The sequence below is a fragment of the Rhinopithecus roxellana genome, chromosome 4 (genome assembly GCF_007565055.1).
Source record: "Rhinopithecus roxellana isolate Shanxi Qingling chromosome 4, ASM756505v1, whole genome shotgun sequence".
NCBI lineage: Eukaryota > Metazoa > Chordata > Mammalia > Primates > Cercopithecidae > Rhinopithecus > Rhinopithecus roxellana.
In genome coordinates this window covers 13,497,557-13,513,952 of record NC_044552.1, presented here as the reverse complement: position 1 = coordinate 13,513,952, position 16,396 = coordinate 13,497,557, and the positions used below count along the sequence as shown (strand labels likewise).

Sequence of the window (16,396 nt, the reverse complement as noted above, 5' to 3'; positions counted from 1 at the left end):
GACTTCACATTAAAAGGCCATAGCACCAGGGTGGGGAGCTCAGCTGATTACCTCGCTCCAAGCAGGTATTCTGAGAAACAGCCACCTTTCATACCCAGGGTCTCGTCATAATCCCCTGTAGCATTGCCTAAATGCTGTTTTACTAAGGAAAGAAGAAAAGTGTTCCCCAGGCAGAGCAGATTAATGGAAACAAAAGGTTCTTTAGCTCATGCTGCTGTATACTGTGAATGCCTTTGATATACAGTGAAACACGCAGTAAGAGTAAAGCTGTTCTTGTCTTTCCTCCAGGAGAGGACATCAAAGAGCTATTTCTTGACCTAGCTCTCATGTCTCAAGGCTCATCTGTTTTGAATTTCTCCTATCCCATCTGTGAGGTGGCTCTGCCCAAGTTTTCCTTCTGTGGAAGAAGGAAAGGAGGTAAGCCATCTGTCTTGCTCACTGCTTGCAGGGGCCTGCAGAGAGATAAATGCAAACTTGCATCTGAGGCCAGGACACCCAGACCAGAACTGTGTCTCTGCCCCTCACCTTTGGACGAGCTTATCCTCACTTATCAGCATGTGTTGCATAAAAATAACAATAAGGCCCATTCCATAAGGCCTACCTTACAGGGCTGTTGTGAATATCAAAAGGAAATGACACGTACGAGATGCTTTAAAACAGTACATTGTTACTGTGAGTAGCAGCATTTTATAAAAAGGGCTGGCAGCAGAAAGAGCCAAGAGCTTCCAAAAATCCGTTGAGGTTCAGAGTGCTTCCAGGTTTTCCCTCCACAACTTCCTTAGTGGCAGGGTGTCCATAACGTAGTAATGGACTTCAAAAAAGAATAAAAAAATAAAGCTTATGATATGTCACCACCTTTCCCAACGGGGGTCATTGACTAACAGAGGCATCAGGTAGTTACGCTAGAAGTACAGAGGCAGAAACCCCATTATATTAGCTACCTTTTCTCCAGTGCACCAACCCTCTACTCCCTGCCTTACAGCCTTGCAGAAAGAGAAGGTAGCCTTCCGCCACCTGTCCCCACCTCTCCTTTCCTTCTTGTCTTTACCATGGCTTCACCAAGGCCCTGCGACGCTTCCACGGTGTAGTTAAAACCTGGCTCTTTTCTCTGACTGTCCTTCCGCAGGAGTGGTTCTCTTCCAGCTGCTCTCCCCTCCCAGGATTTCCTTCCTACTCCCACTGGCCAAGGCAGGGCATACTCCCAATACACCCCTCACCTCACATCTCAGAAATATCCCTTTATCTATTTTCCCATTCAAGAGAGCTAGAATTTTAAACAGTAAAGTTCCTTGTGAAATGAGGCAATTACTCCTTTTAAATGAAAGATCTAGAAGAAACTGGAATATCCTTCCTACACTAAGGGATGCAAACAAAAGAAAACGAGGAACTTAAGGGAAGATTGACCAGATGGAACCGGGGTAACTTTGCTGGGATCTGTAGAGGACAGACTCAGCCTGGCTCCCTCACCACCCTCGCCATCCCCACCAACTGTGTGGCACATCACTCTATCCTAGCGTTTGCCATGTTGGACTGTCCTGGTTTACTCCCATGTATCTTCCACATTGGACTACGAGCTGCTTGAGGGTACGGTCATATCACCTTTGTCTTCTTATTCCCAGTATTTCAAATGTGGCTGATACGTAGAGAGCTCTGAATACAGAGACACACAGAGCAAAATGCCTCACACGATTGAGCATTCGTACCAGGCCCTGTTATAAGAGCTTTAGATCCAATAAGTCATTTACTTCCCACACCAACCTTACAGGTTAATACTGTATTAATATTCCAACTTGATAAATGTGTAACTGAAGCACAGAGGGGTTTAGGAGCTTGCACCAAGTCCCAGAGCTTGCAGGATCCACGGCTTGAACCCAGGCAGGCTGACTCCAACCTTAGCTTTAACGAATGAACCAATAAAAGAACAAACAAGACAATGAACGAATGTGTCTTGCTTTTGACCACAGGTTTATTTAAAATTATCATTTCAGGAATCTTTCTGCCCAGTGATCTGACTTTGTTTCAAATTGGGACCTTTTTTTTTTTCTTAGCTAGCCCACCTTAAAATGATAAGTCAGTTTTCCTCTCTCAACTTACTGGAGACATTTCTGATTAATCAAGTATGTTCACGCATTTCCTCAGAATGATGAACTCCTCATTAGTCCGTCCCTGTTTAACCTTTTTGACCTGCCCTCAGCTAGGCCAACTCTGAACTCTTCACCCACAGTCAGTCCTTTCTCCCTTCTTCCCTCCCTCTTCTTCCTCCCTCCCTCCTTCCCTCCCTCTCTCCCTCCCTCCCTCTCTCCCTCCCTCCCTCTCTCCCTCCCTCCCTCTCTCCCTCCCATTCCTCCCTCCCTCCCTTCTCTCCCTCCTTTCCTCCCTCCCTTCCTCCCTTCTTCAGCTACATCTTGCTCCACCCCCCACACATACCTTAGGCATCAGCTTAAGGAATCCTTTGCCACTTTCTCTTCAGAGCCTGCATTTTAACACCTGCAACATTGTTTGGATGGTCCACTTAGTATGTGTGGCCCAATCGCCATTTGCTTTTCATCCAGACCTAGCTCAAGTATCCCTTTCTCTCTCTGTCTCTGTCTCTGTCTCTGTCTCTCTCTCTCTCTCTCTCTCTCTGAAACTTCCTCCAGCCCCAACAGATGAAGTGCTCCCTCTGGGTGCTCTGGGAGCATCATGTTCCTATTTCTGCTGTAGTTCTTGTCTCAGATGGAACTGAATTTTATTGTTAGTGTGTGTGTCCCTCCCAATTAAACTTCAAACTCCTTGAAGGAAGGCATATTTCTTGCTCCTATCCGTCACCACTGACATGGCAAAGAGACCTGGCACAAAGTAAAGACACAATAGATACTTGTTTTGTTGTATTTGCCTGTGAACATATGATGGATTGAACACAACTTTACCAGTTCACCTTTAAAATGACTACTTAAGACTGCTTACGCATGACATAAAGACACAACATGCATCCAACTCTAGCAGAGAGTACATTTTCCTGGTCCTCCAAGTATAAGAAAGCCTTGCTATTTTTCCCTGTGTATGGTTTTAATAGGATGGATGAAAGAGAAGAGAGATGGTTCCCTAAATCAGTTTGAGGTGTTCAATTCAGTTTAGCAGCTCAAAAGGCTGACGTTTGCCTTATTTGAATGCTGGGCAGCTCTGCAGCTATTTATTTGCTTTATTGTAACGGGAGTGATGACTGCATAGGCAAACTGAGAAGCTGGCACTGGGGAAATTGCCAGAAAACCTCATATCGTGTAAAATATCATATAGGATAAAATGATCAGAAAAGTAATATATAAACACTGCATGAACAAATAATTATGTAAACTACATAAGGCAGAGAAACTAAAATCTTAAAGTCAGAGGTTTTTTGGATTATTAAATTTTTTTAACCCACCCACAAACCTACTGCAGGAATGATTCTGTTCCAAAGAAGTGGTTAATACTAAGACCAGAAGGGGAAAAATGGCACCAAGAAGAACTAAAGTCAATCCAAATCCAAGCACAAGCTGCTGTTGACACGTTAAGGCTTGCTGTGGGGCTTGCAGGTCCTTCTTAGCAGAGCGGTGAGAAAACCTAATGTCCACTGTGGGCGGCACATTGTGGTGTCACTCGCAGCTGAGCTGTCTGGTATCATTGTCACAGCATTACTATGCATTCCTCTGCAAACTGCATCTCGCTGGCTTTTCTCCAAGCCAGATAAAACTACAAAATGGGTCAGACTTAGTGAGACTGAAATGTTGCCTCCTTTCCCTCTGCCTTGTCCTCAGCTAGCTTTAAGGCAAGCATCACATTGGATTCAAAGACGAGCTGATGCTCTTTCAGTATGACTGCTTACGCTATGATTGACAATGTGGGGGAAATAGCGTATATGGCCAATGATAGGGCATTGACTAAGTAGGTCATTAGTCAGCCAAACAATGGTACAATGGCTGTGATTTTAAAATGATGCTGTAGATTACTAAATTACATGAAAATATACTTGTAAGAATATTATGTGACAAAGAAGCATGCTATAAAAGTGTAGTCACTGTTGAATTCTATTGTATAAAATGTGTGTAAGTGTATACACCAAAAAAATGCTCTGAAAGAGTACACACTTCAGTGCTAAGAGCGCTTATCTCTGCAGATCTTTATTTTTGTCTTTTTCGGAAATCTTGCTTGCTTTTATGATAAATTTGCAAGGTTATTCTTTTAAATATTAGTTTATCATTATAAGAAAGAATAGAGAGAATAAATTCTGTTCCCCTAGGAATAAACCTAAGAGTTTTCAAAGAGAATGATAGCCTATGTAATATCCAGTGATATTTGGACTTGAATAGAAAGTTCTGAATCAAAGAGTTGCATAGAATATCAAGGGATGATCTAACAGCCATCCTCTTACCTGGGATTCCCACAGCCCCGTTTACTCAGGCTGTGGGCTCACTGAGAAGGAGACAAAATTGGCCACGGTTTTACTTCCTGCTCTGTTAATGCTGCACTGGTCCTTCTGTCTTCTCTGATAGCATCAAGTCATTTAGATTTATTTGCTTTAGTTGATCGCCATGCTTTCAAACAGGTTCCATAAGCTGCACATCCAATTTTAAGACAAAATTGAGCTTCACTGAATGTCCTTAATGACCACACCTAATTCCTAGCCCAAAGGAGGGAAGCTGCAGTCAACTCCCTCAATCCTCAAGAATAATAATGCCGATAGAACCCCTGTGTGGTCTGGGAGCTTTGGTCTGGTCTGCGAACACCAAGCGTGCCCTTACCCCAGTGGGTCTCCATCTTGGTTGCACATTAACTACTCCTGTGCTTTCTGAAGCAATGACTACAAGCCACAGGTCACTACTGAACCCCGAAATATAGCCAGTCTAATTAGAGATGTGCTCTAAGTGTGAAGTACAGACTCAGTTTCAAAGCTTTAGTCTGAGAAAAAGAATGTAAAATATCTCTGTCATTGTTCCACTGGTTGTATGTTGAAATGTTAATGTTTGGAATATACTGAGTTAAGTAGAATTTATCATTAATATATTATTTTAATTATTTATCAATGATAAGATATTAATATATTAAAATTAATTTCATCTTTCAAAATGTGGCTCCTAGAAAACATAAAATTATACATGTGACTCTCTTTATATTTTTATTGGACAGTGCTACATTATTATCTCCCTTTATAGTTTTGAAGATCCCAACATCCAGGCCATACCCCAGACCAATGAAATCAGAATCTCTAGGAGTAAGAGCCAAGCCAGGTGGTGACCAGAAGTGCTCTGTGTTGAGAATACAGGAGGAAAAACTGTTTTTTCCTATATACACCCTCATCTTAACAGATGAGGAACTTGAGTCTAACTTACCCAAGGTCACAAAGCCAGCAGGTGGTGGAACTGGGTTTCTCTCCAGCTCCAAACCCTTCTGCTGTGTATCTTCCATAAACATAAAGAAAGCTTTGCTAGAAAAGAAGTAAATTCCTTTCAGCCCTCCACTAAGACAGTCTTTTTCGATTTAAAGGAGGGGCACAACAAAATTATAGAAACCAAAGGATCTTCTTTGGGCATAACCAGCCATTATGATAAGGCAGGGGTTCTCAAAGTGTGGTCCTCAGACCAGCAGCATCAGCATCATCTAGGACATTATTAGAAATGGCAAATTTTTGGTCCCTACCCAGACTTACTGAATCAGAAGCCCTGGGGTTGGGGCTTAGTGATCTGTATTTTAACAAGCCCTTTGGACCACGTGTTGGCAAACTTGTTTCTGGAAAGGGAAGGATAGTAAACATTTTAGGTTTTACAGACCATATGGTCCCTGTGGCAATCGCTCAACTCTGCCCTTGCAGAGATAATATGAAAATGAGTGGGCATGGCTGTGTGCCCAGATTACATGAAGTGAGGTATGTCTATATCTGCTGCATGTATTTTATGATTGATTTGGCTTTGTTTAACTTATTTATGGACACTGAAATTTAAATTTCATTTAATTCTTACATGTGGTGAAATCTTCTTCTTTTGACTGACCGATCCTGCTCTAAGTAGTTCTGTGGCATACTAAATTTTGTGAACCACTGCTAGAAGCTGTCAGAATCCAGGGCTCTTCGCCAGAGTTACTGAGCACAGGTACGCGTGGGCTGTTACTCGGTGGACACTTGACCTGAGCTGCAGCATACATTCAGATCCAGGACACGAAGGGTAATGCTGCACCTGTGCTTTGACTCTGCTTTATAAGGCCTGTGCCAACAAATTAGATTTGGGGCAAAGGGGACTTAACAGAAAGACTGGGCAGAGTGGCAGCTGGCAGGAGGAAGGGCACCTTAGGAAAAAGCCAGAGAGTGGGCCTGGAGGTCTCCTTCCCTCCCCACAGCTGCCAGGGACAGTCTGGAGGGCCATTTCATTTCTCTGTTTCTCAATTACTGCATCTATCAAATGAGAGTGGTTGATTCATGATTGGGTAACAGCGGAGACTAAATAAGATATGCAACGTGTCTGATGCATTAGGAATCACAGCACTGAGTCCCTGGGCTTCCTCCCCTACCTGAGGGACCTTGAGGCAGAAGTAGGAGCATTTTGTGAAAACTGCAGGGCTGATTGAGAAACTCTGGTAGGTCTGTCATAGAAACAGGCCAGAGGTGAGGATTCAGATTCAAACTGGCTCAACGTAGAGCCAGAGGAGCAGCCAGTCCATAACGTCGCACACTGCCAACCTGCTCAGGATCCCAGAATTTCCTGACCAGTAACTGAACAAGTCTTTCATGGCTATGCTGTTCTGTTCTGTTTTGTTTTCCTCCTTTGATCTAAGGTCAGCCTCTAAAATTTTTATTTTCTGCCACTGGCTTGACTTCCACCCAGAATACATAATCTTAGGAATGTCTACTCCCTTCAAGGGAACCTGACATCCGTCAAAGTGTGATCTGTCACCCTAGCCCACAATTGTCTGACATAAGGACTTTTCCCAAAGTCTGGGCTTGTCAGCACTCACCAGCACCACACATGAGACACCCACAGCCCTGTCTAACTTGGAATCGAGTCAAGTTCCCTCCAGTCTCTTTCAGTCTCTGATTCATCAAGCGTTCAACACATCTTGATGTCCACTCTCAATGAGGTTCATTTTGTTCAAGCAGTTTCCTAGAATATCCCACATCAGGAAGATGAGAATAAAATGATACGTTAAATAGAGCCAAAATTTGATTGTAAGATGTACTGTGGTGCCTGAAACTCAGTTATCACCCTGGGAAGTAGAAGCAACATTTCATGCTTGCTCCACAAGCTCCACCCAAATAAAAAGTGGGGAGAAATGACCTAAAGGTGGCTCATGTTTGGACCATCAAGAATATATTGTGTAGGGCCACAGAGACGTGAGGTTCTCAACTGGAAGTGAACCTGGAGATTTGGGTAAAGACTCGGATTAAAACCATAAAGTAAATAGAATGAACACATGATTTTCTTTCTTTTTAAAAGTTGTTTTATATTATTTCCAACTTCTATTTTAAGTTCAGGGGTACATGTGCAGGATGTGCAGGTTTGTTACATGGTTAAACATGTGCCATAGTGAATAACTGCACGGATCATCCCATGATAACGCCTAGGTATTAAGCCCAACGTCTATTAGCTGTTTTTCCTGATGCTCTCCCTCCTCCCATCCCCCACCCTCCAACACACCCCAGTGTGTGTTGTTCGCCCCAGTGTGTCCCGGGAACACATGATTTTCACACTTGATAATAAGAGACATGTCAACTGTCAAACCTGGTTCTGGCCAAACCTCTGTGAGTTCTGACCAGGGTAGGTCAACCCAGGCAAAGTGGCCTTGGTTCCATAGCACCAAGTGAGTAATACTCTTTCAAAAATAATTTGTATATTGATTCACAGATTGACTTGCAGATATCAGTTGTACACAACCTACTGCCAAAATCAGCTGAAATTAAAATAAAGACTTAGGTGAGTTAGATACACAAATTGTGTGTGTGTGTGTGCATGTGTGTATACACTGGGTGTGTATGATTATAAATTAGAGTATCTGTAGGTCAAGGAATCTTCTTTGAGACCTTGAAAGCTGTGATTGATGTAGTCCAACCAATGAAAAGCTAAGAGGACTTAATGATGCCTTATTCATGTCAGGATCCCAGAGAGGTGCAGAAGACAATGGTGACCACAAGAACTGCTGATTCATGGTGCATCCATGCCTGCACAGGCCACTTCTCAGTATGAGCAAAATCCATTATGAAACACATTCAACAGATAAACGTACCTCCCTGTGTGCAATATGCAAGCTAGAGAAAATAATCAGGTTTAAACTTGATTTTAAACGCATTAATATTTAAAGCTTGCAATTAAAAGAAACATTATGATGACATCTTTTGCAATCTGAAGAATCCTCTAGTTGAGAAAATAACTGGTTCTTGGTTTATCTTTTGTGTAAATCTGAGCTTTCCTACTGTTTGACCAAAGTGAGAAACACATTATAATTAGATGAATTTCAATGTAAAACAGAGTAGATCCCCTGAGAACTGTATTTAAAGTCTGGCATAATATTGCCCATAAGGCAGATGTTTTTCTGACAGAGCTAAGAGATTCTATTATAATACTCACTGATTTTACATATACAAGTAAGTCAAAGGTGTAACCAGAGTGGGTGCTCATGGCTACCCATCCTCCCTTCCTTTTCATTACCTTCCCTAATTAAATGTTTCTCTGCTGGTCCTGGTTCATGCTGAACACTTGGACCTGGTGATCCTCCCAGGATCATTCATTGCAGGGCCTTCTCAATCTCACTGTCTGTATCAATTCAAAATTCTGTCTTAACAATAATATCTAGATCAGTAGTCAGATTCCATCAGTTAGAGGTCTATGGCCTCCTCTATTTCTGTTTCAATGTGCTCCTTTCCACAGATCTGGGAAATGAAGGGAATTTGGGGGGAGTGCTGGGAATGCAATCTGTTTACTGCCTAGATTTGGAAAAAAATCCACAAATGCTTTCTGCAAAATGCCTTACCCCCTGCACTGCTGGAGTAGAAGACAGGGCTAAACCACCTTCCCAGCAGGTGCTACCTTGAAGAAATTAATCTATGCTGATGAGCTGACAACCTCTATAAAGCGTGCCCCCAGCCATGGCCGCACTACCATGGGCTTCATGATTCAGCTGTTTCATGTTCACTACACATACATTAACAAATGCAAGCCCCAGGAATTCAGGTATTGATTTAGGCTATAACAGAAGGGGAATAAGCGGCTTAACAGAAGCCTAAATTTTAAAATACAGTAGTCCCCTCTTACCTGATAGGGACATGTTCCAAGACCCCCAGTGCATGAATAAGTGCAAGACCCCCAAGTGCAAGACCCCCAAGCCATGAACAATACCAAATCCTATATTTACTATTTTCCCCACACATACATATACCTATGATAAAATTCAATTTATAAATTAGCCATAGTTAGAAATTAACAATAACAACTAATAAAATAGAACAATTATAACAATTTACTGTAATAAAAAATATGTGAGTATGGTCCCTCTTTCTCTCTTTCTCTCTGTCTCTCTTTCTCTCTCTCTCTCAAAATACCTTAATATTTTCAGGCCACAATTGACCACAGGTAACTGAAACTGCAGAAAGTTAAACTGCAGATAAGGGGGACTATTGTCTATTGTACATGTTTTCTAGGGTATCACCTATGTTATACTTGTTTGCTTACCTTTGATTTCTGGGCCATTTTAGACTTCCTGCTCCTTCACAAGCTGTAGGCTTTCCATCCCCACACTTCCTTCCCAACCTCCTCCAGCCCTAGCTTCTGGTCCTGTCCTTCAACCGCTGCCAGTATCCCCAGTGACAAAGTGGCTGAGATGGGAACTCATGTGTCTTGGCTCCTCTTCTCGTGGACGGATCTATAGACCCGTGGAGGGAGTGCTGACTTTCTGTGACCTGAAAAATTGCACTATTTCTCCTGCCATTATTATCCCCACTGTCATTTTGCAGCTGCAGGCAGCATGTTACCAAAACCAATATTATTCTGGAAGCATTTCCTGTCCCCTGACTCATCAGACTGCAGCGCTGCTGCTGGAGAGCAGGGACCTTCGCCCAGTCCAGTGGTTCTCAACCTTGAGCAGGCATCGGCATCACCTGGAGCCCAACTTCAATCACAGTTGCTTGACCTAGCCCCAGGGTTTCCAGTTCCACACATCAGGTGAGGAGTCTGAGAATCTGCATTTCTTACAAGTCCCCAGGTGAGGCTGATGATGCTGGCCCAGGGACCACACTTTGAGAACCACTAGCCTGGTGGTTACGCACAAGATTTGAAGCCAGACCTATACAGAGCTAAATCTTCACTGCCACTTACCATTTATGTGACCTCAGACAAGTAACTTAATCTCTCTGAGCCTCAGTTTCCTCATCTGTACAATAGAGAAAATACAAGTGACCTCATGGGACAGTCATAAGGATAACATGGGATAATACACATAAAGCCCATAGAATGGTGTTCTGCACACAGCAAGCATTCAATAATGGCAGCAACTTTGTGCAGCTGAAGACAGATTTCTCCAGCAAGGGCTCTGAGCCCCTCAAGTCATCATCCATCTCAGATTGGAAGTCTGCATTTTAACAAGGTGCATGAAGAGGCAGTGGAGTCATTGAGGCTTAGAAGTTTAAGACCTTTTTCCTTACAGGTAGCAAGAAGATGCCTTTGGTCCAAGCCTGCATATTTTGTGATGGTTGAACAAGGGGAAGTTTCCCTGGCCCTCTTGTCCCTGTGGGGAGAGAGCGTCATTTGCATCTCTCATGGAATTGGAAATTTGAAGCACCATCATCTCCCCTTCGTTCCTTTCTTCTTTTCATGTATTATTCCTTGTCTCCAGACTTCAATGGTAGATTTCCTGCTTGTGATTACCAGGCAGCTGCTGCTGCAGCAAATTCATGCAGAATCACCAAAAACAATGGTTTACTTATTGTATTAGCAGAACTCCTACCCTCAAACTGCAAAGAAAAAAAAAAAAAACAGAACTAAAAGCAGTAGCCACTCTACAGAGGGCACCAGTAATGACTAAGCAAAAGAGCACTTTTTTCTTGCTAAATGAAATCAAAGGAAGCATATTGGTTTTTAAGGAATTCTAGAGCCCTGGGTGCTTTCTCCCCATCCTCAAACTCAAGCACGTTTGTAAATGAGCCAACTGTACTGCAACTGTACTTCAACATCAGTCAATCTTTATGTTCCTTGAGCCCAGCATACTATGACTAAGGATGACCTAGGACCAGAAACACTTTTAATTTTCTAAGACAAGCTTCTTGACAAATCCTTGACCCTTATGGAATTTCATAAATCCAGCTCAGTGACATACTTTGATGTAACAATCGTTTAGGAAGCTAATTAAGAAGGCCAACTCACGGCTCCCCCATGTCACACAATCGGATCCCAGAGCCGCTGGTATTTGCATTTTAAGAAACTAGACATCCCAAAAGCCCTGATGTGCAAGAACCCGGATTCCCACCCCAGTGTGAGAAACGCAGCCCTCTGTGATGGCTGTTTTCTTAGCTGTCCAGCAGCATTACTCTCTCCCAGGGTTGCCCAGGTTTTGGAGGATCAAGTCAATTTCTTCTCCTTGCTTCCATCATCATCTACTTCATTTCCATTTCTAGGAATCTAATCAGCCCACCAATGTATAAGTTGTATTTTGAATGTTGTATAAAGTATTTATCCACAAAATTTAGGAATTGGTTGGTAGGTGGGACAAAAATGCTTAAATTCTTTTTGCTTTGCTGCTGAAAGTTATGTATCTCTCAGAGGGGGATCCTGGACAGCAGAAAAACAGGCCTTGCAGAAGGAATGCTGCTGAAAGCAAGTCATTTCCCTGGCTAGACCCCACTTCCTTATCAATGACTAAATAGTCGGCACCGGCACCATCCAGACGGTAGCTACTGGCCCCTGCAGCCATTAAGTACTAGGAGCATGGCCAGTCCAAAGTGAAATGTACAGAATACATACCGGATTTTGAAGACTTGGTACAAAATATGAAAAAAAATAATGTAAATATCTCATTAAGACTCTTTATATTGGTTCCATGCTGAAATGGTAATATTTTTAATAAGTGGGTTAAACAAAATATATTACTAAATTAATTTCACCTATTTATTTTTCCTTTTTTGTGTGTAGTTACTAGAAAATTTTATGTTGCATATATGGTTCACATTATATTTCTCTTAGCCAGTGCTGATCTGGAATTGCACTGTCCAATATGACAGCCACAAGTCATATGTGGCTATTTAAAGAATTTATATTTAAGTTAAATTAAAAATTCAGTGCACCAGTCCTACCAGACATATTTCAAGCTCCTAATAGCCACACATGCCTGGTGGCTACTGTAGTGCAGATCTACTGATGGTGTAGACACAGAACATTCCCATCTTTGTGGAATGTTCTATTGCACAGATCTGACCTGGTAGTATCTATACTGCTCTGAAGTATTTTTAACAGTCCATCCTGAGCTCATCTGTGAGTTCATGTTAGAAATTCTACTCTCTTGGCCAGTCCTAAACCCAAGTACTTTCTCTTCTGCTCAAATCCTAGGTTACATCTGTGTCATAGTTCTGAAGGGCCCTTTGTGGAGAGCACAAATACAAACAAACCATCACCTTTGTCCCTTCTCAGGCTCATCACCTTGTCCCTCCTTTCTTTTTTTTTAAATTTATTTATTTATTTATTTATTTATTTATTTATTTATTTATTTTTTTTTTTTTGAGACAGAGTCTCGCTCTGTCACCCAGGCTGGAGTGCTGTGGCCAGATCTCAGCTCACTGCAAGCTCCACCTTCCAGGTTCACGCCATTCTCCTGCCTCAGCCTCCCGGGTAGCTGGGACTACAGGCGCCGCCACCTCGCCCGGCTAGTTTTTTGTAGTTTTTAGTAGAGACGGGGTTTCACCATGTTAGCCAGGATGGTCTCCATCTCCTGACCTCGTGATCCGCCCGTCTCGGCCTCCCAAAGTGCTGGGATTACAGGCTTGAGCCACCGCGCCCGGCCAGTCCCTCCTTTCTTAATCCAAGAGCACTGTATGAACTTTCTATAGCTGCTGTAACAAATCACCATTAATGTTGCCATTGACAACACCATCAATTGATTCTCTTACAGTCTGGATATCAGAAAGCTAGCGTCAAAGTATCATAGAATTGTGTTTCTTCTGGAGGCCCAGGGAGAGCCGGCTTTCTCGCCTTTTTCAGTTTCTAGAGGCTGCTGCATTCCTTGGCCCTTAGTGACATCACTCTACTCTCTGCTTCCATCTCCACCTGGCCTTCTCCTTCTTCTGACTTCCTACCTCGCTCTTATAAGGACCTCTGTAATTACAATTGGGCCCCCCTGGGCCACACAGGATAGTCTCCCCATCTCAAAATCCTTAATTTAGTCACATCTGCAGAGTTCCTGTTGCCATATAAAGTAACATATTCACAGTTTCTGGGAATTATGACTTGGACCTCTTTGGGGGGCATTACTAGCCTGCACAACTCCCATCTGGAAAACCAGCATGCCTTGGCTGACCTCTGTGTGCCGTGTGAAAAGGCCCAAAACTGTGTCTACTATGGCAAAAACTCAAACTCCATAGGTTTTCCATGAAAATGCTTTCATAGAAGTCCAACAACTCTGAGAACTTCACAGTTCTCAAATGCACTTGCTCACAGATCTGAGGCTGAGGCAAGAGATGAGTCTTTCTACTAGGAGATTGTATCATTGCTCTCAAGGGCTTGCTTTATCAGGCCATTATTGTCACCTTTCCCCCATAAAGCCACCACCTGCATGCCCTCTAACCACAGGAGAAATGATTTGGCTAGCAGTCAATGACGGCCCATGTATTATGCCCATTCTTGGCAGAGAAAGATGGTAAGATGGCAAGGAGTCTGTCATCATGTTTGTCATGGAGAGAGAACCAGCTTCTACTAGGGATAAGTATGGCGGCTCACACCTGTAACCCCAGCACTTTGGGAAGCCGAGGGGCACAGATTGCTTGAGCTCAGGAACTCCAGATCAGCCTGGGCAACACAGAGAAAGAAACTCCATCTCTGGAAAAAAAAATTTTTTAAAGGCAGGAAGGGGCAGGGATAGCCGGGTGCAGTGGCTATCCCTGTAATCCCAGCAGCTACAGAGGCTGAGGCAGGGAGGATCTCTTGAAGCTGGGAGTTTGAGACCAGCCTGGGCAACATAGGAAGATCCTCGTCTCTAAAAAAATTTAAAAATTAGCTGGGCATGGTGGTGTAGTCCCAGCTACTTAGGAGGCTGAGGCAGGAGGACCACTTGAGCCCAGGAATTTAAGGCTGTGGTGAGCTATGATCACACCATTGCACTCCAGCCCTGGACAACAGAGTGAGATTTCTCTCAAAAAAAAAAAAAAAAAGAAAGAAAGAAAGAAAGAAAGAAAAGAAAAGGAGGGTAGAGATAATGAGCACATCTCTGAATCACTGCAGAGGCCTAAGGAGAGGACCATGAGTGAAGAAACCCAGGAAAAATTCTAATTTTATAAATGATTCATTATAAGTACACAGTGAATGTTTTCAAGTGGTAAATAACATTAACTTTCTCTAGGTAGTGAAAGGCCATAAAATAAAATCTCACATGCCTCGTTGAATGGATGGGGAAAGATATCAAAGCAGAGTTAGCTGGAAGCAAAACTAAGATAACTCATGTCTAGAAAAAGTCATCCAAACTCAAATTATACAGTTATAAATTCTAAAGTACAGTTGTGACTCCAAAAACACGACAGCAACTATTCCCAGAACGTGCTGAACCTTCACACAGCCGGTGGGGTGAGACCAAACGCTGGACATCCCCAAGAAACATTTAGAAATCAAGTTGAGCAAGCTCTAATTATGGAGCAACAGAAATAATCCTCCAATAAAAGGTCACTTGACTTGCCAAAGAGTCCCAAAGTTTTCAAATCCACTTTATTAGAGTTAACTTGATTTATTATAGATTATTCCACTTGTGCACTATTGGACACTTGTGCACTAATCAGGGACAGTAACTCTCTATCCAACTGAATGAAGAAAACAAAGACGAGATTGACTGTGCTCCTCTCCTCCTTCCTCCAGTCCCTCTTTACTAAAACTCACAGGCTTCCTCGCATGCTCTGTTCCTCCCCCTTGGAGCACAGCTGAGGTCTTCACCTCCTGTCCCTGTCACTCAGCTCCTGTCTTCTCCTAGAGTGTGAGATGCACAGAATTCAAGGAGATAGTCCAGGACATGAAAATTCTCCTTCCTGGTCTTTGGCATGAAAGTCAAGGAACAGGTTCCAGGGCATTCGGGTATCATTTCTGAATTAGGTGGTTCCATCACGAGAAACAGGTGCAAATGTATCAGCAGCCAGGTGGCTAGGGCTACCACTAGCTCATCCATGGCCTTGGTATACATTAGAAAAAGGGGAACCTTCTGCCAGGAAGTGTTCTTAGTTTGGGGTACCCCCAAGTAAGGCCAGGTTCAAGGACTTGGGGGTGGGTAGTACACTGGGCCGTGATGCCAGGAAGCAAGGGTGATGGAGAAAGCCAGTAAGAGATGCATCAGGGAGCTGATGACCAGCACAGGGAACTAGGGCTCCATCCCTCAGCAACCCCTGGGGAACCACAGCGAGTGCCTCAGAATTGTCTTTCTCAGAGTCAGGAGGCTTCAGGAGTTCACATCTCTGCACTTCCCAGTTGCCCTGCATGGGCTTCTCTGAAGCAGGAAAGCATGCAGAGGGGCAGCCCCTTGACACAGAGTAGTATCAGAGGCCCTGCTGATGCCCGCTTCAGCAGCCGGGATTCCACCAGGGGCTGAGAGGATGTGGCCCAGACCACTAAAAGCATATGCTGGTGAGACCCAGCCCAGTCCTGGGCTGCAGGCCCTGACCCAATAGGGCACAGCTGGATTTCTGATCCCATTCAACCCTGAGCCAGGCACATTTTGTGCAACTGCATGTGGAGGACCGGCAGAACCCCCTCTGAAACGGAGCAGCCAAGCCTGCAGCACTGAGAGTCCCGGAAGGACCCCTCCAGGAGAGACACAAAGGACTCAGAGGCTCGGAGGATAAGAGTTGAATGGCCTGGGAGCTTGAGGAGCTGCCAAATTAGGACACGCTGAAAAATAATACTAAGAAGTTACAATTAGGCCTGGCCTAGCCTGGAGCTTACCTACCCACAATGCCCGGACTCCATGGAAACCTGAAGAAACCTCCAGCCTTTAGGGCCTACTGGGATCTAGCTACAGTGATATTCGACCTAAAGGCAGTGGACACTCTTATCTGTCCCTACCCCAGGCAAGTTTATTATTACCTTAAATGAGAGCCCTAACCTACCAACTCCAAGTCTTAAGGGAACAGTAAGAACTACATCCTCAAGGGTCAGAGAGACTGAAGAAAGCAAAGCTACAGATCAGAGGGAACATGATGAGGATCAGTGCCTGGGCCTTC

At 43.6% G+C, this 16,396-nt stretch overlaps 1 protein-coding gene across 11 annotated transcripts in view; it reads left to right on the top strand.

The window, feature by feature from the left end:
- Positions 1-16,396, top strand: part of LY86 (lymphocyte antigen 86) — a 63,651-nt gene that overhangs the window by 35,118 nt on the left and 12,137 nt on the right. For 2 of the 11 annotated variants that reach the window (XM_030928168.1, XM_030928164.1), the window contains exons 4-6: positions 289-417; positions 6,021-6,104; positions 9,953-10,160. In XM_030928168.1, the coding sequence (XP_030784028.1) occupies positions 289-417; positions 6,021-6,104; positions 9,953-10,160 (421 nt within the window). Of the gene's footprint in view, positions 1-288; positions 418-6,020; positions 6,105-7,850; positions 8,280-9,952; positions 10,161-16,396 lie in introns of those variants that run through there. The other 9 variants (XM_030928171.1, XM_030928169.1, XM_030928172.1 and 6 more) reach the window with 6 other exon arrangements.